Source organism: Marmota flaviventris, chromosome 19 (assembly GCF_047511675.1).
Source record: "Marmota flaviventris isolate mMarFla1 chromosome 19, mMarFla1.hap1, whole genome shotgun sequence".
NCBI classification, from domain to species: domain Eukaryota; kingdom Metazoa; phylum Chordata; class Mammalia; order Rodentia; family Sciuridae; genus Marmota; species Marmota flaviventris.
This window is the reverse complement of record NC_092516.1, coordinates 15,699,013-15,723,912: the sequence shown is the minus strand read 5'-3', so window position 1 is coordinate 15,723,912 and position 24,900 is coordinate 15,699,013. Positions and strand designations below refer to the sequence as shown.

Sequence of the window (24,900 nt, the reverse complement as noted above, 5' to 3'; positions counted from 1 at the left end):
TCTACTCACAACACATTCAAAAGAGGTCTTTAAATTCAGAGCTGGGCACAACCAGTTAATGACAGAGGGTGTATTTTTTACTAATTCTCTTGGTCCCACAAGAAGACACATCTTTCTACTCCTTCCCCACAGCCAGCAGTTACTGGCACAGAGCAAGGCACACACACACACAGTGGTGACCCAACCAGCAACCAGACTGGTCTGAAAATGTAAAGTACCACGTGTGAAGCAAAAGTCCTTTTAGGAAACACACACTACGTGTAAAGCAAAACTTCACACAAAACATCTAATACCTGTGAGGAGAATTTATACAATCCAATCCACAAAAACTATACGAGGGCATTCAGAAATGTGCTCAACTTTAAATGGTGAAACTTTGCAACAAACCATCTTTACACAATTTCAAAAAGTTCCCGATTATGGTTCCTAAATAAGAGTTCCTCTCTTCAGTTCTTCCTTTCTAAAAAAAGAAAAGAGGAAAAAAATACCCAACTCTTCAAACACACCCCCGACAGCTGCACGCATACAGAAAGAAATGGAGACTGTGAACAGAGGCAAGATTCTTCTCGGTCTAGAAATCAATCTGGTTCTATTTTATGTCGGTAAGGTATTTTTTTTTCCTTCTCCATTCTATTTAAATTAATTGCTCTTTTGCCTAATGCATTTACTTTTTAAGCTCTACAGAATAATTTTTAAATGTATAATATTATGGAAATTTAGGTCTAAGGTGATAAGTTTCCTCTTTTTCCAGAGGAACAGGTAATAAATAATAGCTGAGGAAAAGTTTCATATTAACCTTGAAATTCCCTTTGAATTATGCTGCATTAGAGAAAACGTCACCAAAGAACTGAAAATGCAGTTAAGATCACATGTTCTGGTCATTAACAATTTAATTCCTATACAAGCAAATTTGCTCTGCACATGACACCCACTGAACAGCATTTGCTGAATGAACACTCTGGAATAACAGTATTTCTAAAAAGCTGAACTTCTGTAAACTTAAAGTACTTATTATTTTTTTTAAATGCCAAAACTCTTAGAACAGCCATTTCATAATATGTCCATTTTTAAAATTCTGCCTACACCCATTTTTTTCTCTATGAAAAAGAAAGGGTTTCTTTCATCACAGTTCTAATAACCTCAGATTAGCCCACAAAATTTGCATTATAGGATAGGGAAGGGGGCAAAATTCTTAAAATTGATATTAGTTTTCTCATTTATAAAGAAATACACCAAAAGGTTAACAGTGGTTATTTTAAGCAAAAGGAGTGCAAAAGGTGACTTCTTGCTTGCTTCTTGCTTCTATTCTGTTTTTCTCCCATAAGTATATATTACTTTTACAAACTATTTTAAAGAAAAATCCCGACATAGTCTAAAAACTGTGCAAACAAAACGTGTGGGGTCCACCCTAATTGGGAGTGGGGTGGGGAGGGAGGCTGGAAGCTGAGGCTGCAGCGGGGACGGCAGGCTCCACTCCACTAGACTGCTGCTCTGCTCGTCTGAAATGTTCTATAATGATAAGCTTTTTAAGTGTCAGAAACTAGTTCTCTACATATTTTCCAACTTGTTTTTTTTTTTTAAATAGTAAGATGATTTTTAAATTTCCTCCACTGAAATAAACTTTTCAACATTTTCAGTGGATATTCTGATTAAAAAACAACCACCACCCTATGGAACACTGGAACTTGTGAAAGAAACGTTTTACGGGAAGGGGCTGTGGTGCGCCGTTACCCAAACTTCTCTTTTTGCTAACATGTTGCTTCACTGCTGAGGGAGAGAAGAGCAGCTTTCTCACGAGTCTCTGCCTTTCAAAGAAAACCTCTACAACTGGTTTTCACCCACCTCAGACTAAGGAGAGACAGGACCCTTCAAAGTTGCAAATGTTCATATTACTTACCCTGCACACCAGTTCTTAACAGAAAATGTTAAAAGTTAGTTTCCCTTTTAAAACTGTACCCAGCAGACAATTTGAGATTGAGGCACTGTTTTACAGTTACATTCTGACAGGTCCAATTCCATTTCAAATTTCCAATATATAAATCTATATAGTGAAGTGTTCCTCTGGTCTTTTAAAGTGACTGAGCCTGAACAGGAGACAGAGGGTGAATCAAACAGACCTGGGAGTGAATTGGCCCCTCATCGGGAAACCCAGCTCAACTGAGCCTCCACAGACACAAAGCCCCAGGAAGCCCCCGGATCCTCCCCAGGTGATTGACTTCAACCTGCCATCTGGTTTATGTGTTTCAGGTCACTACAAAGCTCCCAGCTCATCTCAAACTGTACAAATTCTAAAATTAAAACATAGTTAAGAACAGATTCTCATCACAAATACCATGATTCTAATTTTAATTCCTCTTCTGTTTGGGTGGGGGACGCAGAAGAAAAAAGTTAAGTGGAAAAAGAGCCCCTGTCTCAAACTTAAACATCAGACACCTGAATTACTTTTTAATTTCATTTATAAGATATACTCAGACCAATAAGACCAGTTGGAAACACAACCCGGCAAAAAAGCAGACAAAAATTTGCATAAATCCCCATCTGACTTAACCAGTAGTGTTTTTTCTAAGGGCTCTGATGTCCCCAGAAAGGGCTTGGGGCAGGCCTTCCCATTTACAAGCACCTGAGTGGCTTTCCAGCTTCATATACCTGGTGTTAGAAGACCAAGGTGGGGACCCACACTCCAAGCAGCATCACACAATGGGGAGAGCACTGGACAGGGAGTTAAGGCCAGTTCTATGAACACCCTGTACACAGGTGCCCATAGTTATCTCTAAAATGAGCATGCGGCACTAGGAGGACATTGGTAGTGGCAGGGGCAGGAGCAGAAAGAGCTATGTTTTATTGAAAACTTACTGTAGCTTAGGCAAGTAAATACTCTTTACACATCATTGCACTAGAACTTGACTCAAACTGCATAAGGTCAACCACATCATCCCCACCATGATGAGGGAAGCGACACAGAGATCACAGAGCTAGAACCATTAGACCCAGGATTTGAACCAGTCTGTGGCTCTTTATCACACAATACTGTTAGTCAAATAGGATAAATGTTACAGGGCCTACAGTGCAGTGTACAAGTGCCAGGAAGAAACCGAATCTGCTAGCCACAGTAGGACTCACTCACTTGACCTCTGCTCTGTAACCAAAGATGGTGCAGGCGAGGCCAAGGCTGCGTTTCCACAGGTGTACGTCTTGCCTTTTATCATGCTTCTAGTATGGACACTGGGCTCACAAAGGAACCATTGTGAACCGCCATGAATTGCCAACTATCCCAAACCCCGTAAGAAAAAAAGAAAAACCCTGCTCCCGCTCATGAACTCAATCAGTGGCAGCAACATTTGTATGAGGAGCTTTGAAACACTTGACCACGCTGAATACAACGCTCTTATGGGAAAGGGGTACGGGGAGAAAACAGGTTCTAAGGGATGATGTGATCTGCCCAAGATCAAAGGAGAGGTTGTAAGGAGCAAGCGCAACAGGACCCCAAACTTCTGACCCCAGATATGCCGGTGCCTCAGCTTGCCTGGCTAGCTCCACTGAACCTCTCTGGGGGCTGTCTTCAAGTAACCAGATGGCATGCAACCAGGTCAGGAATCATGGGGTTAGGACAAATGAGGATCACTGTGTCTTATTTTTACAGTCTTGTTTGTATTGAGAGTAAGGTAAGAAAAAGAAAGGAACAGCTGGGTTCCAGCCAAAACATCAGAGAAAGAGCACCGGCAAAGTGAGGACAGCCCGCTAAACACTCGCCTGCTTCCTCCCCAGGTGCTGTGGGTTCCTGTACTGTCTCCGTCAGGCAGCCACAATACCTCGAGGTGGACTACACTCACAAGGCTGTCACCATAGAGTGCACCTTCTCCACAACTGGATGCCCTTCAGAGCAACCCATGAGCCTGTGGTTTCGCTATGGCGCTCAGCAGCCTGAGAACCTGTGCTTGGATGGATGCAGAAGTGAAATGGACAAATTCACAGTGGGGGAAGCCCTGGCCCAGAACCGAGTTTCTCTCACTGTCAACAGGGTGACATCAAATGACAGTGCAATTTACATCTGTGGAATAGCATTTCCTAGAGCAGAGACACCGAGAGCCAAGCAAACTGGAGAAGGGACCATGCTGGTGGTAAGAGGTCAGTCAATGAAGGCTTTTTTTCTGTGTGTCATCACATTTTGCTCAGACCTTTAAAATCTTCACATCACTTCCACGCAACTGTGAGATAAATTGGTAACTTAATACCCTAGCCAGTGATGTGAGGAGCACAAGTCACCATAGGTATGGATTCAAGACTCATTCCAACCCAGATACAGTCAGTAGCATGCTGGGTACTGTGTTCTGTCTCCATACCCAAACTTGACTAATGAAGAATGACCAACCATGTTCTTCTTTCCTGTCTACTACAGGGACTAGGTGTAAGGCACCAATTCCACAGGGAACCTTGTGATTAACTCAGCTTTCTCAGGAACTGGTCTAGAATTACTCTACCTAGAACAATATACTAGAAAAGCATAAACAGTCAATAAACTAGACCCAGGGAATAAATGCATCATGGAGAATAAACACAAATTTGGATAGAAGACACTGACCCTTCTCATTCTGCCTGGACAAGAAAGAATAGCTTCTAGAGATCTGCTAACACCCCTGACAATCTCTCACTCAAGTGAGGATTTTCCTGTCAGTAATTTCACCAAGTCATTTACTTCAGTAGACTGAGATTATGAAATTTCAAGGTGGCACACATCTGTAGTCCCAGCTACTGGAGACGCTGAGGCAGGAGTATTGCTTGCACTCAAGAATTCAAGGCCAGCCTAGGCAATATGGTGAGACCCCACCTCTTTAAAAAAAAAAAAAAAAGAAAGAAAGAAAGAAAAGAGAAACTTCAGTGAAAAGCTTCACATGATTCTGGGGGAAGGAAAAGAAGGGCAGTAGCACTTTGCCATTCTTGGACCTCTTGCCCTTAAAAAATGACTCTCCTATGTAATGAGCCTGAGATCATTCCATTCAAACACGATCTCAAAATCAACCAGCTCTTTATTTTTAAAATAGGACTCTAAGGATCTAAGACTGTCTGGTATTATGATCCCTGCTTTTGACTACTAGGGGTATTCTAATGGGCTTTTGATACTTGAATGTCACTTAACCTTAGTTTATTCTCACCTGTAAGAAAATTAGAAATGAGTTAACACACATAAAGCATATAATACTGCCTGACACATGGTAAATACTCAATAAATGTCAGCCACTGATATGAAAACACACGATGACTTCAGAGACTCATATGCCTCACTGCATTAACCTTCTATAAAAAAAATTATTAGAAGAGAAAATGGCTTAGAGATGAAGATCACAAAAAGATTTGTACATAATTGAAAAGTTGCTAAGATGCCTCACTTTTCTACAGAGATGCTAATTTAGCACCAAAACATTTTTTTAAAGTTGTATAGACAGAGTTAATTTGTTAGTTTCACATGTAAAAATGTATGTACTGATAAGAATCCAGGGGATACTTGGTTGGAATGCACAGGTTAAAAGATAATAACTATAAATCTAATTGTACTTTGTACTTTAAATAATCAAAAGACATGGCATGTTACTTAATCTCTCCCTAGAGCACAGAACACTGAATGTCTCCAATGTCGGGAGACATTCAGAATGTGAAAATGGGTTCAGTAATTTCACCTGTAGAACTTTTAGCAGAAAGCACATATGTCACAATAGTATGCCTGTCTTTTTTTATTAAGATTTTTTATTAGTGCTTTATAATTATAGTAGTTGGGTTCATCCCAACAAACTCATACATGTGTAGAAATAGACTGCAGTTCTTTTAGGCAAGCAGTGGATACTATGATCCTCAATGGAGGGCCTTCACAGGCTTTTTTTTTTTTTTTGGTACTGGGATTGAACACAGGGACACTTAACCAGTGACCCACATCCCCGGCCCTTTTATTATTATTATTATTTTATTTATATATGACAGTGGAATGCATTACAATTCTTATTACACATATAGAGCACTATTTTTCATATCTCTGGTTATATACAAAGTATATTCACGGCAATTCATGTCTTCACACATGTACTTTGGATGATAATGATCATCACATTCCACCATCATTTCTTACCCCATGCCCCCTGACTTCCCCTCCCACCCCTCTGCCCTATCTAGAGTTCGTCTATTCCTCCCAGGCTCCCTCTCCCTATCTCACTATGAATCAGCCTCCTTATATCAAAGAAAACAGTCAGTATTTGGTTTTGGGGGATGGGGATGCTAGTTTTCACCTAGCATTATCTTCTTGACTCCATCCATCCCAACCCTTTCTTGAGACAGGGGTCTTGCTAAGTGGCTGAGGCTGGCCTCAAATTTGCAATCCTCCTGCCTCAGCCTTCCAAGTCACTGGGATTATAAGCATGCACCACCATACCCAGCTTGGGTTTTTAATAGACACCACCATTCACTATAATAGTTCCAAGATTATACATGACATCACTCACAAATGATGTGAAAATATTTTAACTTCATAAGCAGACTCAATGACATTTGTACACTATTTCTAACAAAAGAAAACTTAAATGCCCTTGAACACACTAGTTTCAAAAGTTTAAGTAATGCACTGTACCAGATGGTTAATCAAATTTTTAAATTTTTAAATATTTTTTATCTTTAGCAAGTATCATTTTTAGTATAAAACATTTAAAGAACTGATGAAATGGATTTAACTATCATATACTTTAATATCTTCTAAATCAAAAGACTCCCCCCAAAGAAGCTTACATAAACAGGCAAACAGAATGAGTCCATATTTCACCTGTAACTTGTAGCTTCAATGATACTTTACACATACATACATGTGCAAGAATATGCCTCCACAGTGACTGTTTCTTTCTGTTTCCACAATTAAGAAAGTAAGCTTCTCAGCAAGGAACTGCAGAGTCTCTTGACAGTGCTCTTAGTGCTGCTCTCCATCTACATTACTGGAGTATGTGTGGCCTTCACAGTCCTCTCCAAGGTAAGTCAAATGTTCTCGCACTCATGTCCCCAAAGCCTTAAATATTAAATGGAAAATTATCTCCATCTCTCCATAATCATTGCCTCAGAAACAGCTCACCTAATGAACATCTCCCTCTACTTCTGCAGGGATCATTGCATGCAGAGGAGGGCCACAGGAGGCATAGATTTCCATCACTGAAATTAACAAGAATACATGATTTATAGTGTTTTCTCTTTAAATTCAGTAATGTGGGATTAAGAAGCCATCTTCTATGCTAGCTTTCTTCTACAGAAGTGAGGTGTGGGGAAGCGGTAGCAGGTGGTGGAGTGTTACTGTCATCTATGAAAGCCCTAAGAATAATTTTTAAGAGCAGAAGAGATTAATGAAGAGAGTAGAAGCTGCCTTCAACTATTCAAAATGGCCTAAACTTATTTAAAAAGAATATAACTTGACTTTACATATGTCTTAAGAGCGGATCCTTATGTCTTATGTTAGAAGTACTACAAATTCCACGCTAAACATTAGTTTGAGTTATTTAGTTTACTAATGAAATAAAAATATCTCAGAAATGATATGAAAACTATTAATACTTATTGTATATCATTTAAATATTGTTAGTTTAATCCTATTATGATATAACACATCTGTCACAATTACTGTAAGTGCATAAAATATTTACAGACTTTCCTTTTCTTCTTGACAGTCAAAATCTAATATTCTAAGAAACAGAGAAACAAAAGAAGATTCACAAAAGGTAAAATATTTTTTAAATTGTAGCTAGTTGTAAGTATTTCAAATCCAAAATAGTTTAAGAAACACAGAGAGTATGTGTTTCAACCAGATACTAATGTTTCCTAACTGTTGAGAACCTTCATGATAATCTCAAGTGCTTAGCTGTGATTTCAACTTGACAGCTCTCCACCCTTTGAATAGACTCAAAATACTAAAGAGTTAGCTGTAGTGCAGATGTGTTGGTATGTAGTTTCTGAGACTGGTGACAGTAAATAAAGAAAAAGCTCTGATGATGTGCACAAATCATCACTTATGCTCCTGAAAGAGAGATCTTTTTCTCATTTGTATTTACAGAAGAAAAGTGCTCGGCGTATTTTTCAGGAAATTGCTCAAGAACTATACCACAAAAGATACGCAGAAACAGGCCCACAACTTGTAAGTATAAAATGCCAAAAAGATGCAATACAGGCATAAAGCATGCTTCACAGAAAAAAACTAAGCTGCCAACAAGCTGTCGATACATATTTTCCTTTATAAGAGTCTGAAAAAAGACCTTCACATAAAATGCATTTTTACACAGAACCTGTTTTGATAAATACATAACAAAGGACATTTGATACAATATTAAATAGCCCCAGGCTGGTATCTTAAGTGACACTGAACACTCAGAAACACACTGGACACAAATAATGTTAAGGATGCTTTTGTAGATTAAAAAAATGATTGGTTTTTTTGCTCTTGATTTATGCCCCCCGCAACCGCCCCAGTACTGGGGATAAACCCAGGGGCACTCTACCACTGAGCTACATCCTCATCCCTTTTAATTTATTATTTTGCAATAGGGTCTCACTAAGCTACTCAGGGCCTCACTAAGTTGCCCAGGTTGGTCTCAAATGTGTGATCCTCCTGCCTCAGCCTTTCAAGTCACCAGGATTACAGGCATATGCCATGGTGCCTAGATCAAATTATTTTTTAAATTACTTATTACTGATAAAACAAAAACTTCACATTAGAAAAGATAGAGCTAATGATATAAAAATGAGTATTTCTTCAGTCTTTGGGGTTGGAATGATAGGAAGAGTGCATCTGTATTATCTATAATACATTCTGATGAAAGTCCTACATAAACAGGATTTTCCAACAGCACAACAGGAACTCTGTTTCCATGATACATAGTCAGATTCTCAGACTTAAAATGTATACAGATAATGAAATTAAATACAACTGACAATGTTTTCCTCTTAACTGCATCTGAGACCAAATGCCAACAGCAAAGTGATTATAAGGTGTGGTTATTTTAACCCTTTTTATTTTAAAAAGAATTTTAACTCAAGAGAATGTTGTGGGACTGGGGCTGTAGCTCAGTGGCAGAGTGCTTGCCTAGCACAGGTGAGGACTTGGTTCAATCCTCAGCACCACATAATAAATAAATAACTAAATAAATAAATAAAGTTCTAAAAAGTATATTAAAAAAAGAGAGAGAGAATGTTGTCCAAGTAGTCATTTCATCCTTCAGTGTATGTACAAATACATAAAGACAATGGTTCAGTTACTTAGGACAGCACTCGAAATAATTACAAATGCCTGTTCATTCATACTTTTTTCTTACTGAGGCTGAGGAATTTTCTTCAACAAAGAGGCAAAAGTAAGTGGCCTGAAGGAAGGCCTAGAAGTAAGAACTGTAAAGTTCCCACCCAGGGCTTTGCCAATGATATCTAGACAAGAAAATTATTTTTCAGTCCCAACATCCTACTGGAAGGATAATTAGGACCCAGAATGCAAGGTGGCAGAGCAGCTTATATGTGGTGTGGAGGATGGCATCATTGGTTACATAACCTTAAACACGATTCATTATTTTCTATTGTAGGAGAAAGACAATACTTATGAAAACAGAAGAGCACTTTCCAACTGTGAAAGACCATAGATACATTTTGATTTTCAATTAATTCACTGAAAATCCAACTCCAGAAGCTATGGAAATGCACCAATCAGATCATTAAAAAATAAATAAATAAAGGTAAAAGGAAAAGACAACTGGCTGCAAAAAAGGCGGCCAGGGCATAAGGAAGCTACAACTAATAGTAATTAAAACCCAACAAAATACAATTGAAAAGTTCTTTCCTAATTTGCCAATAAAATTCTAAGCAACCAAATAGATTACAGGCATGCAGCTTCAAAAAATTTTCTGACATGTACCCTACATCTGTTTCATTTAACATGTTAATAAGTGTGTGATGGCGATTACCCTGAAGATTTGAAGTCAACCACATGACTCAATCCTGAGTGGAAGAAATGTCTTTGTGGGTGGTAGAAATGATGGAATAATTAGCATCAGCGGGAAGGCATAAAGAGAAGGAGAAATATGCTGAAATTTGAGTTAGAAGAATTCATTTTGAAAAGTACCTTGGAGCAAAAATTATTTCCTCTAATATTTTAATGGGGCAATGAAAAAGTACATATTTCCTTACCAGGGTTTGCAAAATAAATATCATGCCACCAACAAAAAGTGAGAATAGGGAATAGAATAAGAATATAAATTCCAAAATATGGAAAATTCAAAGCAGAATGTGAAACAGAGAAAAACCTCAGAAGAAATAAGCCACAACTGACTCTAGATGTCAGTGTTGTGCCGAAGAAGAGCACCCTGGAAGGCCACATCCTGATGGCACAAAGACCTCTACAATCCTGATTTCTGACCAATTCAGGAGGGAAATAGCAGACACTGGACTGGTACAGCAAGCATGTTATGGACTTCATTACCAGAGCACTAAGAAAATATGATACAAATTTTCTTTGAAAGCTAAGTAGGTATAAACAATCTAAAGTACCTGTAAGCATGCTTCTGTTATTAAACATAAATTATAATGTATTGTGTTTATTTCATTAAAGTTGTTTCCTTTAAACTGGCATTAAATTATTTAAGCATATTCTTTTTATAACCAAGATATAATTTTTAAATACTTTAGGATTCCTTTGGAAGCATTTTACACTCATGGCTTAAATCAGTGATATCAAACCTTTCTGAAAACATGTGCCCAGAAAAATAAAAAAGGTAGAGGATGAAGCATACTTGTGTGTACATGTGTGCATGTATATGTTGTACAGGTGCAAGTTGTGTGTAGCATATGCATGTGTATATATGTGTTTGTATCTTATACACAAAAACAAATAAAATAATGGTATAAACAGCAGCATAAATAGGGATGTAAATTTTTCTTCCTATAATTCAAAAATAAATTTTCTGTGTGCCAAGGTGCACACCCTCATTTTGAGACTACTGGCTGAGGTGAAATAAATGAACTTCTGAACCAGATGGCAAAAAAAAGGGCAAATACTAATTCCATCTAGATGAACTGAAGGAGTGCTGAAATTAGATCATTTACTTTTCATTCTGGCAATCATTACATTTTGGCACTTAATTCCAGGGCTGAAAAGACACTGCTCCTTGTGTTAACTAACCAAGAGACAAAAATCCCTAAGATAAACTAGTATTAACTTCTGAGTATACATTTTCCAATGTAAGCAAGGACTGTGTTTCAAAGATCACTTTCCCAAAGAAAGGAGTTCTGTTCCCCAGCTCATATAGAAGAGTGCCTGGTGCGTGTATACCATTCGTGCTTTCATGCATCCATGTAGCCAACCAAATTTATTGAGTGCTACACTTTTAGGCAAAGCGTACTCTGCATGCTATCCTTGGATTACACTGAACCCGCGCTATGCCTACCCGCACTGTATCCGCGCCTTCATACTTTGCATACGCTGTTCCCCTCTGTCTGGTAAAATGCTTCCAAGACTTCAAACACAGCTTACTAGTGCACACAAGGCCCTGGATACAATCCTCAGCACCGCAGAAACAAAAGACAGAAAAACAGCACAATGCCACTTCTAGCACAAAACCTTCCCCAGATCAACAGTTAAAGGATCTTTCCTTCTTGAAACACACAGTATTTTGTCGTATTTCTCTTCACATTACCCTGCCATTGCCTGTTACATCTATCTTCTGGGTTTCAAGACTAAAAGCATACTTCCCATTTATATTTGTCTTTCCATTGCCTGGTACTTAGTAGGTCCTCAAATGCCTTCATATGAATACAACTGAACAATGGTTCTATTTTTATTTATCTTTTAGAATTTCCATGAGAACTGCAGCATACTTCACTTTCTAGTCATTGACTCTAACCCCCTCCATAAAGACTGTATTCACTGAATCTCTAAAATATTAATTTTTTTTTTTTTTTTTTTTTTGCTATCTGAATATCCAGAATTATCACTGGAAGGGATAAAACTGTAGCTTTCCCTTAAGATTTGAGTTTCCCACAACAGTGAAAAGAAAATAAAATTGAACCAACCTATCTTAGTTTGGGTTGCTAAAACAAGCTGCCACAGACTGGGGGGCTTATAAACAACTTCTTGCAGTTCTGGAGGACTGGAAATCTAACATCAGGGTGCTACCCGGTGCTACCCGGCTGGATTCTGGTAAGGACCATCTTCCAAGATGCAGACTGCTCACTTGTTATATCCTCACATTGGCAGAGAGCAGAGAAGCAAGATCTCTCGGACCTCTAATAAGGACACTAATCACATGTATGAAGGTCCTGACCTTGTGACCCATCTAATCCTAGTTAACTGCCAAAGGCTCTCACCTCCTAATTCTATTGGGGTGGGGGGGGAGTAAGAAGAAAATGGACCAACAGATGTTCTAGTACCTACAAACCCTACTTTCTAGGCAAGAGCTCCCCAAAACCACATACCAAAATATATTAATGGGACTTTCAAAATAAGTGATTTCCTTTTCATACTATATAAGAAGAGAGAAGCTATGTCTCTAAGGTGTCAAGTCACATAAAACAATGGAGAATGCACTTTCAGACAGTTAAAATGCAGAATGAAGATTTCAAATTCTGATTTCTGAGTTAAGAGTTTTAGGCAGACCTTGACAAATATTTCAATCTGAAGAACAGTGAACAAGTATAATCAATATAGCCACAATTTTTTTAAAAAAGGAATAGAACAGGATAGAATGTAATAATCCTAATATTTATCAAATACCAAAAGCAAGACAGACATGGTCTGGCACTGTTCAATACATTATTTTATCCCCACAATAAACCTCAAGTTAGGTATTAACCCCCTTTTTTGCAGATGAAGCTCTGAGATAACTGAGAGACCCAGAAACTCACATTTCAAATTCAAACAGGGGTCATCTCTAAAATTCCATGCTCTTCCATGAAACAGACTGCTAAAGTCCTGTTTATTTCTATTTAGACTGATGAGAGCCTTGAGACTAAACATGTCTAATTTAACCAGACCAATGACCCTGGGAGAGAATGAAAAGGTTGCCAAAGAGCCACACCTCTCCAAAAGCATAGGCCTAAAATGTTTCATAGGAGAATCCCACCAAACTTTCAAAGAATGAACAAACAACAAAACATTCCCAAAAAAAAAAAAAAATTCCCAATTATTTTTTAAAAATTCAACAGAACACTGACACCCAAACAAAGGTAACACCCTCCAGAAAAATAAAGATTAAGCACAGACTATCATTTATCAACAATATTAATGATTATATATTTTTAGAATTTTTGTAAATAGAATTTAGTAGTGCATTAAAAGATGATCCAAGTCCAAAAATAATATAATGGCTATATATTAAAAGAGAAGTATTGATTTAATGAGTCAAAGGAAGAAAAAAATATGACCATCTCCGTATATTAAAAACTCAGATGGCAAAATTCAGTATGAATTCCTAATTTTTTAGGCTCTTAGTAAAACGGGAATTTTAAAAATGTATCTCAAATGAAACAGTGATCTCAAGTGAAAAATATTTCAAATTGAAATATTTTCATTAAAGTCACAAACAAAAGTTTCTACCTTTTTTTTAACATTAGAAAGCAAACCACCACTATAAAAGTGTAACCTTCTCTCCATACATTTAGTGGTGGTTGGTAAATGTTCAACAACCAGCTTATAGAGGGGAGAGGGTATTTGCGGTATTTGCCAAACTCCATGGTGTAAACATTCCCATTGATATCAAATGTAATACCGGCCATATTTAACAACCAGTTTGCTAAATCCCTACCAATGTAATAATTAGGTGCCATGAGCCAGTCTGAGCCAGCTCCAGCACACCACAGCTTACATCCAGAAAATGATGAAGATGCCTATGTGCTGATATGGAAAAATTCCCAACATACGTTTAAGTGGAAAAGGCAACTAAAGTACTTATAATGGGCTGCTTCAGCTTGTGCATAGACTTAACTTCTGAAGAATATTTAAGATAACCTGAAAAGACTGTGGAACTGGAATGGATGAGAAACTTTGCACTGTATAGTCTCTTATAAGCTATTTGAACTATTTTTACTATGAATCATTTTGTATAAAAATTACAATTTTAAAAAATCATGTCATTAAATTTTCATTTTTATAATATAATTCTTGTGTTAATCAAGTATTTTTCCTTTTTATTTTGGGTAGTTAACCAATTCTTTGGGGTACTTAACCAACTAGATTTAACAACCCCTAACCAAGACTGGGTCAGTAAACCAAAGAAACTGAAATCGGGATGATACATTGTTGCATTTTCTTTTTTCAAGTTAATCTTCACAATAAAATCCATGCGGTTCAACTTCAAGACATTTTCCCAAACAATTACACAAGTCATCATTTCACCTTCAATTGCTTTTGTTAAAAAATAAATACTGGGAAATGAAATTGATCAAATTATGTCATGTGCATGTACAAATGCGACATAATGAATCCCACTATGTGTAATTATAATGCACCAGTAAAAATTTTTTTTAAAGAAATTAAGTCAAGTAGGCAGGCAAAACACACTCAGCTTTAATATAGGCCAGTATTCATGAACTCACACGCATGATCACTTTGCACCTCCCAGACCTCAGTTTCACATGGAACTCATCAGGATCTAATTAGTGATGTGGAGAAAGGAAGCAATAATAGAGTGCTACAGAGCAGTCTGCAAAATTTATAGGTCACTAAAGGTCACCCATAGCAACAAGGTTTCTTGTCTGGAGTTTGCAATGTGTCACATGCTGGACTCCTTAGACTCCACAGGCAGCTCCAAACATCCACCATCAAGGAGCTTGTTTCAATCCTTAGTGGAGACTGCCGTCTTGTCCAGTTTGACTTCCTCTTGATTTTCAGTGTCAGAAACACATGGAAATAAGATTTGTGGTTACACTAATGTTTCTTCCTCCTGCTTTTCCACCTCCTGCTATGCCAGGAAGTAGCATTAAAGTTCTGTCAAGTGGTTGCCCAACAGGACACAGGAAACCAGAACCTTACAACCTGATGACTAGTGAGACCAATGCAGAGAGATGGAGCCTAGGTTTAATTACACAGGGAGCAGCACTGAAACAAAGTCAGGTTGCTGAATTCCCAAGGAGGACATTTACTAGATTTTATTCACTGTATAACATATACATGATAAATAGGTACTCACGATTCAAGCAGTTTTTGCTTTACCAAGACTAATAGGAATGTAAAAATGATGAAGCAAGATAAGAGAAGGTATCTGTTCTAACTTTCTTCCTTCCCTCCCATGTCTAAAGAGTTCCCATTTTTCCCCACCATCAACACAAATCTAAAACCACAAGGTAGTTAAGCATTCAATCTGAAAGGCTAAGGCACTTAGGAAACAAAAATAAGGACAAGAAAAAATTAAGGCGCATGTAAATAGTAACATAAACCCATATAGCACTCATGGTTGTAAGAAATGTAAGCACCGTTCCTTAAGATAAAGACTTCATGGGCCTGGGGTTGTGGCTCAGTGGTAGAGTGCTCACCTACCACATAAGAGGTCCTGGGTTCGATCTTAAACACCACATAAAAACAAATAAACAAAATAAAGGTACTGTGCCCAACTACAACCGAAAAGTAAATATTTAAAAAAAAAAGACTTCATGATATCTAATAACTATGACACCTGCAAAGTAGTAATGGATTTCTTAAAATGTCTGCCAGCTGTTAAAGAGTTTTTGAAGAATGGCTAAACTAGACCACAAAACAGAACTAAAGATTTTTAAGAATTAACATGTATGATTTATACAACAAATAATTTTTATATTATGTATTTTAACTTATAAAAATATAAAAGAGAGACTTAAAGCCAAAATTTCCAAGATGATCTGAAATGCAAAACACATTAAGCTAAAACTATGAATTCATGTGACATTAGGTCACATTAAATGCCAGAAATCATAATAAATCTGCAGTGATATGAAACAAGCCCATTTCTTCTAAAATAATCTTCATTTAATATTGCTGAAGAGCAAAATCATGAAATAAAATCAAATGTTACTCAAAGAAATTATATATTTATTCTCAAAAGAGAAAAACAGGTAATAACTACTATCTTTTTTTTTTTTTTAGTCTGGGACAAGAAATGAAAAATGCAAAACAAAACAGGCATGGCATTCAGCAAGTACAGATGAGCAGATGAAAACGCATCATTTATTGACCAATAAATAAATGGTTGAAGCTCCATTTAAAACCAGAGGATACAAACACATTTTAGGCTTTCAACTTCAAGTAGGCAGGTCCAGCTGAGTATTAATTATTTTCACTGCAAGAGAGTACAAGAGTTCTATAAAAATCAACATTAAGATGAACATTAACCAAGGTGATTTTTTTTAAACATTTAATATTTAGTTGTAAGTGGACACAATACCTTTATTTAGTTTTTAATGTGGTGCTGAGGATCGAACCCAGTGCCTCACGCATGCTAGGCAAGAGCTTTGCCTCTGAGCCACAACCCCAGCCCCGCCAAGGTGATATTTTAAATGAGATAACAGTTTTACTTTAAACTCCAGCCTATTTTAAGAAACATTAGACACTGTTTAATTGTGACCAACTCTGGGTAAGATTTGGTCTGACCATACTTACCATTTTCCACATAGGGATGAAAAGGAAGGACAAGGGCAAGAATGACTCTGCCTCTAGTTGGCTCCAAGACACTTCTGATATCTTTTAACAAAGTCAGAGGCTGATCACAGCGGTCCAGCAAATTCAAGCAGCTGATGACATCATACTGAAACCCCGTGTTCTGCCATTCATTGATTCCAAGCACTCTAGAAAAACATCAGAAAGAACTTGACTAATATTTCTTGCTTTGAAGACGTCTTTTAAAAATAATTTAAGATGCCAATAAAGGCTCTAATTTTGTCTTCCAAATCAAAGTAAACTCAAAATATTCACTTATAATTTATATTTGCAAAAATACAAAGGCCAGACAAGAGACAAACAGCAACCATGTTTCTTTAAATTTACCATTTCTCTTATTAACAAATACTAAAAACATACAGAACTTCCTTTATAAGAACTAATATGTTTAATAAGAATGAAGACAAAGTAATAAAAATTACTTCTCTTCTCCAATGAAAGAACAAAAGAATGAATCTTACTTTTTAACATTCACTAGCAGTGAATCATAAAAAAAATATATATACTCCTATTTTCTATTCCAAGGGTCCTTCCTATACTAAGAATGGAGTTGTATAAAATAGTAACCTAAAATCTTTTCATCATATCCATTGCCAAGAGACAATTTCATACTCTAGAATCTTCATGTCTAAATAACTACTCAGAAAAACATAAAGCATAGGACATCCTCATTAAACTATAAGTGAACAACATGGTTGGAAAATCTCACCTACCCCCCCACCCCCCCCCCACCTCCCCCACACACACCATTTTTAGTCTTTTACAATGTTTATCTACAGAAAGGGGAAGTTTTTATATCAAGTCTTTGATAACCTGGGGGGTGAAGTTCTAAATATCTTAAGGTGACTGATTTCTAATGTAATAAATCATGCAGGAAACACAGTCTGCATGATTTCAAATTAAAAAAAAAAAAAGTAATGGAGATGCTTTTTATATTGATTGTATTGATTACATACATGTCAAAAACCGATCAAATTTCATAATACTTCAAATATGTGCATTTTATTGTCCTTCAATTTTACCTCAATAAAGCTATGAGAAAAAAAGAGACAGAGTCTTTGCTAACCAAATCACTGAGTCAATTCTATAAACTACTTACTCCTGCCTGCTTACACCAGTCAGAATATGGCAAGTAAAACATGTTGAAATAGAAATAGGTGAAAAAGGAAACAGATAAAAAGATCTGTGGAAAACAAGTCTTTAATAATGCTGAACAAGGAGGTATCTTAGAAAATTCTAAAAGTATAATGAGGGTTATTTTAGAAACATTACTAACAATGATATTTTATAGCATTTCTGAATAGAACAAAAGGAACATAAGTCACTCAGTTATATCTTTTTTCAATCTATATTTTTATAAAACAGAGTTACCTCTAAACAGGTCTAACTTAAAAGTAACCAGTCATATTCCTTTGTTATACAAGTGTTGTTGGTGGTGGTTTTTTGGATTTTTTTAGGTTTGGGTCTTTTTTTTTGGGGGGGGGGCGGTGGGCAGGGGGTACCAGGGATTGAACTCAGGGGCACTCAATCACTGAGCTACATCTCCAGCCCTCAGGATCTCACTGAGTTGCTTAGTGCCTCACTGTTATTGAGGCTGGCTTTGAACTCCTGCCTCAGCCTCCCGAGCCACTGGGATTATAGGCATGCACCATTGTACCCAGCCTATTGTACAGGTGTTTAATTGAACTAAATATTGATTGAAATAAATAGAGCACAAGGGCTTCAAAATCATTTTGTTTTACTGAGATTAACTGCAATAATGATTTTATAAACTTGATTTATGGCATTAAAGAATAATTTCAAAATATTACTGTAAAGATTATAGTTTTAGGATAAAATTTCCAACAGTTCTGATTTTAAATACTGAAATGAGCAATTAAAAAGATAAATTATATACTTTATTTAAAAAGAAACTCACATGTATAATGAATCAGAAGCCAAATACCATCAGCATGTTGTAATCTAGAATAATTTCACTAAATCCATCCCAGAATTAGTTGTAGATAGGTAGTTTCCATATGAAAGACAGAAATATATTCTCTTAACAGAAAATTAAAGTTTGAATGCTGAGATGGTTAAACCTATACCTAGCTCAAATTTATCCTTATTTGGGTGTGTGTTTGTTTAGTTTTGGGTACCAGGAATTGAAACCAGGGGCACTTTACCACTGAGTTACATCCCCTGCCCTTTTAATTTTTTATTTTGAGACAAGGTCTTGATAAGTTGCTGAGGTTAGACTTGACCTGGCAATCCTCCTGCCTCAGACTCCTGAGTTGCTGGGATTACAGGTCTATACCCAGTTATACCAGACATTATTATATTTATTCCTTCCTTCCATAGAGAATCACACTAAGTATCTGTTTAGTATAATCTTCCCTTCCATTGCCTCCTACTTAGTCTTCCCATTCCCTGGGCTAAGGAGTTCTATGTTTTGCAAATGTTCAGTCCAGTCCTGCTCCAAAAGGTACACTGATGCTCCATGTCTAGTGTTCGTCTGTAAAAAGTAGAAACGTGGAAATAGCAAAGTAAGTGATTACACATTTTTCTTTTTTCTCTCCAAGGCTAAGCCAGGCTTCCAAAATACCATAGAGGAGGCCATGTCCAGCTCCAGCTCCTCCATTCTATACTCAGCCAATACACAGAAATTTCCTAACAAAAAGAATCCATACTGAATAAAGATTGCGCTTCTTCCTAAGTCTCTTAAAACTAAGATTTGACACTTCCTATGCATCATTACTGATGGCTGTTATTAAAAAACAAAATAGAAAATAGCAATAATTGTCAAGGATGTTAATAAACTGGAACCCTTGAACACTGTTGATGAGAATACAAAAATGGTATAGCTGCTATGGAAAACATATGGCAAATTTTACAAAATATTAAACATAGGCTCACCATTTGACCCATCAATTCCACTTTCAGGTATATATCCAAAATAAGTGAAAGCAGAGACTTTAATAGATATGTTCACACATTTTCATGCATTACTCACAATGCCAAATGGTAGAAGCAACCCAAAAGTCCACTGACAGATGAATGGCTAAAGAAAGTATGATATGTGCATACAATGGAATATTATTTAGTACCAAGAGAAATTTAGATACATGCTACAACACAGATGAACCATGAAGACATTATGTTAGGTGAAAAAAGTCAGGCACAAAAGACAAAAATATGATTCCTCTTATATGAGGTACCTAGAATAGTCACATTCAGAGACAAAGTAGAATGGTAGTTGTCAGGGGCTGAAAGAAGGGAAGAAAAGGGAGTTACTGATTGATGGGCACAGAATTTCATTTGGGGAAGATGAGAAAGTTCTGGGGATGGATGATGGTGATGTTTGTGCAACAATGCAAATGTACTTAATATTAAACATACAAAATATTTGTGATTATGAGATTCTGATTAGGGAACAAGTCTCTACATCTAACGTGCCTTTTCCAAGCTTTCTCATTAGTCCTTTTCCTTCCTCTGCTCCAGAAAAATACTGCTATGGAAAGATTATTTCCTCTCTAAATTTCCATTTAATTGTATATGGAAATATATTATATTTTAGTTCCTAATCATGGAAAATGATTTCTGATCCTTACCCCTTAAATAACATACTTTCAAGAAGAAATACATCTGAAACCAAGAAGTATGTCCCAAACCATGTCTAGAAATAGTACCTGTATTTCTTCTTCTGAAGTTGCCATATCATAGTTTCAGAGAGTTCAGTGGCATAGATTTCTTCAAAATGAGGGCTCATGATTTTTGTGACTTCTCCATCTCCAGCACCTAAATCAAGAAGTCTGTGGGTTTTCCAGTCTGGATTAATTTTAAGCAGTCTCTGAAACTGATCTGGTGAGAATACAAACATTGAACCTCTTCCTAGCAACCTGAAAAAAAAGGACAAAAATGGAAGAGTCTATGCAAATTAAACCCAATATACATGAAAAAGTGAATGTAGTGACAACCCTTTGAATTTATAAAAGTTTTATGATTAAAATATCTTTTATATGACTTACAAGATTAAAAAGAAAATAAATACAGATAGCATTTGTCTTTAGAGTTGTAAATAATACACTCAAAGGCATGGGAAAAGGAAAAGGGAGGAAGGGAATAGATGAAGGAATGAATAAGAAATTGAAAGATGAATGTGAAGAATTTAAGTCAAAACAGGAAGGAAAGGCAGAAGGAGTAACAGAACATGTTTATCAGTTAAAAAGATGACGGGCTAACAGAATCATCCCCAACACTATGCAGAGAAATCAAGTAGGAAAAAAGGCCAGTTGGAAGATGGAACTAAACAGTGGGTGAAGGGGAAAAATTAGCTTTTGTACAATAGTTTTAAAAGAACCTTAAAAAAAAAAAATAGGAAAAGAATGGTCTTTGTGACATCCGTTAATCTGCATTAAAGAAGTAGATTCGTATTTGTTTAGGTTTATGTTTTACAGTTGGCTTGGTCCTGTTATTTCCAAAGGTCCTAAAACACATTCCCAATAGTAATAGTGCCTTTGAAAAAAAGAACCTGAGAGGAATGAGAATGGAGATCAAAGAGAACCCATGGAAAAGCAGCCAAGTCTCCTGGAAGCACCACTTTGGGAAATACAACGAACTCCATATTTAGAACCTGACCTCTAGCTCTCAAATCCTACTTTGTCTGGGGAAGGAATTATCCAACTTCCTTTAAGCAGAAGAACCTTTTCTTTAAATGAAGTGGCACTAATATACAGTATAAAATGGCAAGAGAGCTGTTGCTGATGCTGCTGGCAAGAGGTTGAGAGCCCTGGAGCTGCCATCAGCCCACTTCTGGGATTTTCTTTGCAACCTGAAGTAACTCCTGAGGCACTTCTTCCTCACACCCTGGAAAGCATACTGAAACTCACTGGTCTAGGACACAGCAAGGAAATCTCTACTGCCACTTTCTCCAATCAGAACACAAAAATATGTTTGCTACATAGTGACTGAAAAAGCGCATGCAACAGCTTACTTGAGCCAAGACCAGTTTCAAAAAAAAAAAAAAATGGGGAGGGAGTTCATGTAACAAATTCCCCCTCCTTTTTTCCTATTAAGGCCTCAGAAGAGTTAAATTTAATAATTTAATAAGAGCTAATTTAAGGCCACCAAATTTAATAATACATTTACAGTAAATCTGGCCCAGAGAAATGCTCAAAGTCTGGGGAGTGGGGAGGAAAGACCCCCGAGACAACCAACCATGATGTTATAAATTACAACCACTTACCAGAGAAGGATATCTCAAAAAAAAGACAAGCTGTTTTTAATCCTCTACTGTTCTTATCTTCTAGTGGAAATACATGCATAGCTGAGAAAAGGGACTGAACCTGCTGAAATAGCTGCAGGAACTTCACGCAGGCCCCAGAGTCAAAAAAGGAAGAGGCTACAAGCAGCATGACTTCAGGAGGCAGATTTTAAATCTTGATGCTGATGGCACAGGACCAAAGTAACTGCACAAAATAGTTATTTTGCATAAACTTTCCCAGCTATAAAACAACATGCTTTCCAGGCCATCTTCTTGGGATATGAGAAATACTGTCAGGATACCCATCAAATTCTAGAACTGGAGGTCATCTGAGGTCAGAGTTGATAAAGTCATCTGACTTACTGACTTATCTACATTTAAGGGCACTAGAGAGAGAGGGGAAGCACTGTTCTATTTCCAAAGATCAGCAATATGGCTTTAAAAGATTAAAAGTCAAGTCCATCCAGCCCAATGTTATTTACCAGGACCAACTTTGCCTATTAGGGGCAGTGGGGGAGTTTCAGTTGCAGTGACTTGGAGGTATTAATGTCCTTTAGTAAGCAAGGCCAGAAAAGTTACACTCCCTACAATGTGTGGGGAAGTCTAACATAATAAAAAAATTGTCCCATCTAAAATATCAAGACACTTAGTCTGGTACAAGTTTTCTGGTAAACACCATGAAAGAGATGTGGCTCTCTAATTTATCTCTGACTTTAGTCTTTTATATCCCTCCTAGGTTCTCTGGCCTCAATCCAAGTTCTCTCTCGATTTGGAGTCTTTAGAGGAGGTCTGCCTCTTGCAAAATAAACTCTGAAAACAGCAAGTATCTCACTATTTGGCCTTCTCCTTTCTACCATAGAGTTAGTTTGATAAGAACTTTAATTCAAGACAGTACTACCATAATTATTTATTTCTGTAACAGGCAGTCACTTGTAATAATCTACCATTGCCATGGGTGGAAAGTACCAAGAAACTCAAAATTAAGTTTTTTGTTGAGAAGAGAACACAGGGCAAGAGGGATCTGCTGGCAGGGAGGTAGTGGGTTAAAAAAATAATAATCAAAAGTAAAGAGCATAATGAGCCAGGCAGATGGCACATGCCTGTAGTCCCCGCTATTTGGGAGGCTGAAGCAGGTAGACGGCTTGAGCCCAGGAGTTTGAGGCCAGCCTGGACAACAGGAGAGATCCCATTTCAAAAAAAACAAAATAAAATAAAAGAGAGATAAGAGAAACCAAAGGGGTTTATTAATTGCATTGCCTCTTTGATCAAACTGTAAAAATCTACAGCAGGGAATTTTAAAAAGGTTCCAACAAGTAGAGGAAGAGGGAAGAGATTCAGAGTTTGAAAACCCCCAATTTACATTAAAAAAAAAAATTAACTACTTTTTGAGGACAGGATTCCTACCTTTCATACTTTCAAAGAGCTACAAGGACTCCTAAAATAAGAATATCTGCTACAGTGACTCATCTAATGTCCCAAGAAAGAATAAATGGCATAGGACAGAAATTCAGTACAACCAATTTTAGGAACAAAATGTCAGACCAAGTTGTATAAACTCAACTCCCAATACAAAAATAACAACTGTTTGCTGAAGCAAATGTAAGGCAATTTCACACAAGCAATAAGGAAGAACATCAAATAAGAAATCTTGAGAAGTGGCTTGCAGTGCCTGAAAACATATTTAAGGACCAGATGACAGACTTGGATCCAGACATTCAGCAGAACTTGGCTCCAAACCTCAAGGGAAAAGAAAAGTGGGCCCAACCAGTGACTTCAGTGGTCCAATAAGGCTTTTTTAAGTATCATGCCCTGTTGCTTTTCTCTTTGGCTTTCTGAATTCTAAGACCTTGGGGATGTTTGAAAATTTGGATTCAAAAGGATAAATAATATTCCTAAATCCTTTTCTGTGGATTCATATGGGGGAACCAGTCTGGGAATACAGAAATCCACATTAAGTTTACAAAATCCTGGTGAGCCCAGACATTATGTAAGAACAAATGTAAGACTCTTCAAAAAAACCATCATCCACTGTTAGGCTGAGAAATTAGAATCCCCTTTAAAAAAAAAAAAAAAAAAAACTCTGGGAACTGTGTTTAAGGCTAAGGTCTTGCTCTTCAGCCTAAGGGCTTAAGGAGATTTGGTTCTAAGGGTCTTGCTACTCTGAAATGCACAACTAGCAGGCTGCAGCAGCATCACTGGCATCACCTGAGACTTGCTTAAACTGCAGAATCTCAGTCAGGCACAGTGGTGATGTCTATAATCCCAGCTACTTGGAAGACTGAGGCAGGAAGATCATAAGTTCAAAGCCAGAGCCTCAGCAACTTAAGGAGACCCCATCTCAAAATAAAAACCAAAAGGGCTGGAGATGTAGCTCAGGTGGTAAAGCACTTGCAGAGCATAATGCCCTGAGTTAAATCTCCAGAATCACACACAAAAAGCAGAATTTCAGGCCCCTCCCAGACCTACTACTACCTCTTATTCTACACGTTAACAGACCTCCCAGGTGGTTTCTATGGACATCAAAGCTGTGAATATTGAATTAAGTGACTCTTGCCATAGAGTTATACTCTTGCCATAGGGCTATTCACCAAGTTATAGTGAATTTTAAAAGCAAAAACACAGAAAGCCTGAACAGTGGACCTACTGCGGAGGATTTTGGCAAACAAAAATAACGCAGCTGAGATAGTCAATTCTTTGAACAAGATAACTTTCTTTTTTCACTTTTCCTTTTTTAAACCTAAGGATAAAGAAAAACAAAATGTCCAAGATTCACTTACCCATTGATAGATGTTCTAGACATAAACAGGCTAAAAACAGATGACACAAAAGAATGATATAATTGGATAAATAGCCAGCCCGATTTCTCAATGCTGTTGTTTAAGAAGATCTGTGTTCCTTGATCGAGGTAACTCTGAACAAAGACAGCCTGGAGTGATTCACATAATTTCTCTCTGTTGCACACATACCACTAAAAAACAAAACA

The 24,900-nt window shown here is 37.1% G+C and overlaps 2 protein-coding genes across 5 annotated transcripts in view; one reads left to right on the top strand and one right to left on the bottom strand.

Moving 5' to 3' along the window:
* Positions 1–24,900, bottom strand: part of Mettl9 (methyltransferase 9, His-X-His N1(pi)-histidine) — a 40,353-nt gene that overhangs the window by 2,067 nt on the left and 13,386 nt on the right. For 3 of the 4 annotated variants that reach the window (XM_027948367.3, XM_027948366.3, XM_027948365.3), the window contains exons 2-4: positions 24,695–24,885; positions 20,344–20,553; positions 16,619–16,803 (exon numbers count right to left, since the gene is read on the bottom strand). In XM_027948367.3, the coding sequence (XP_027804168.1) occupies positions 16,619–16,803; positions 20,344–20,553; positions 24,695–24,885 (586 nt within the window). Of the gene's footprint in view, positions 1–16,158; positions 16,299–16,618; positions 16,804–20,343; positions 20,554–24,694; positions 24,886–24,900 lie in introns of those variants that run through there. The other variant, XM_027948368.2, reaches the window with a different exon arrangement.
* Positions 495–10,781, top strand: Igsf6 (immunoglobulin superfamily member 6). The gene is made up of 6 exons (XM_027948369.3): positions 495–602; positions 3,766–4,125; positions 6,894–7,000; positions 7,686–7,736; positions 8,069–8,149; positions 9,582–10,781. Exons 1-6 carry the CDS (start codon positions 536–538, stop codon positions 9,636–9,638), a joined length of 723 nt encoding a protein of 240 aa, XP_027804170.3. The 5' UTR covers positions 495–535; the 3' UTR covers positions 9,639–10,781.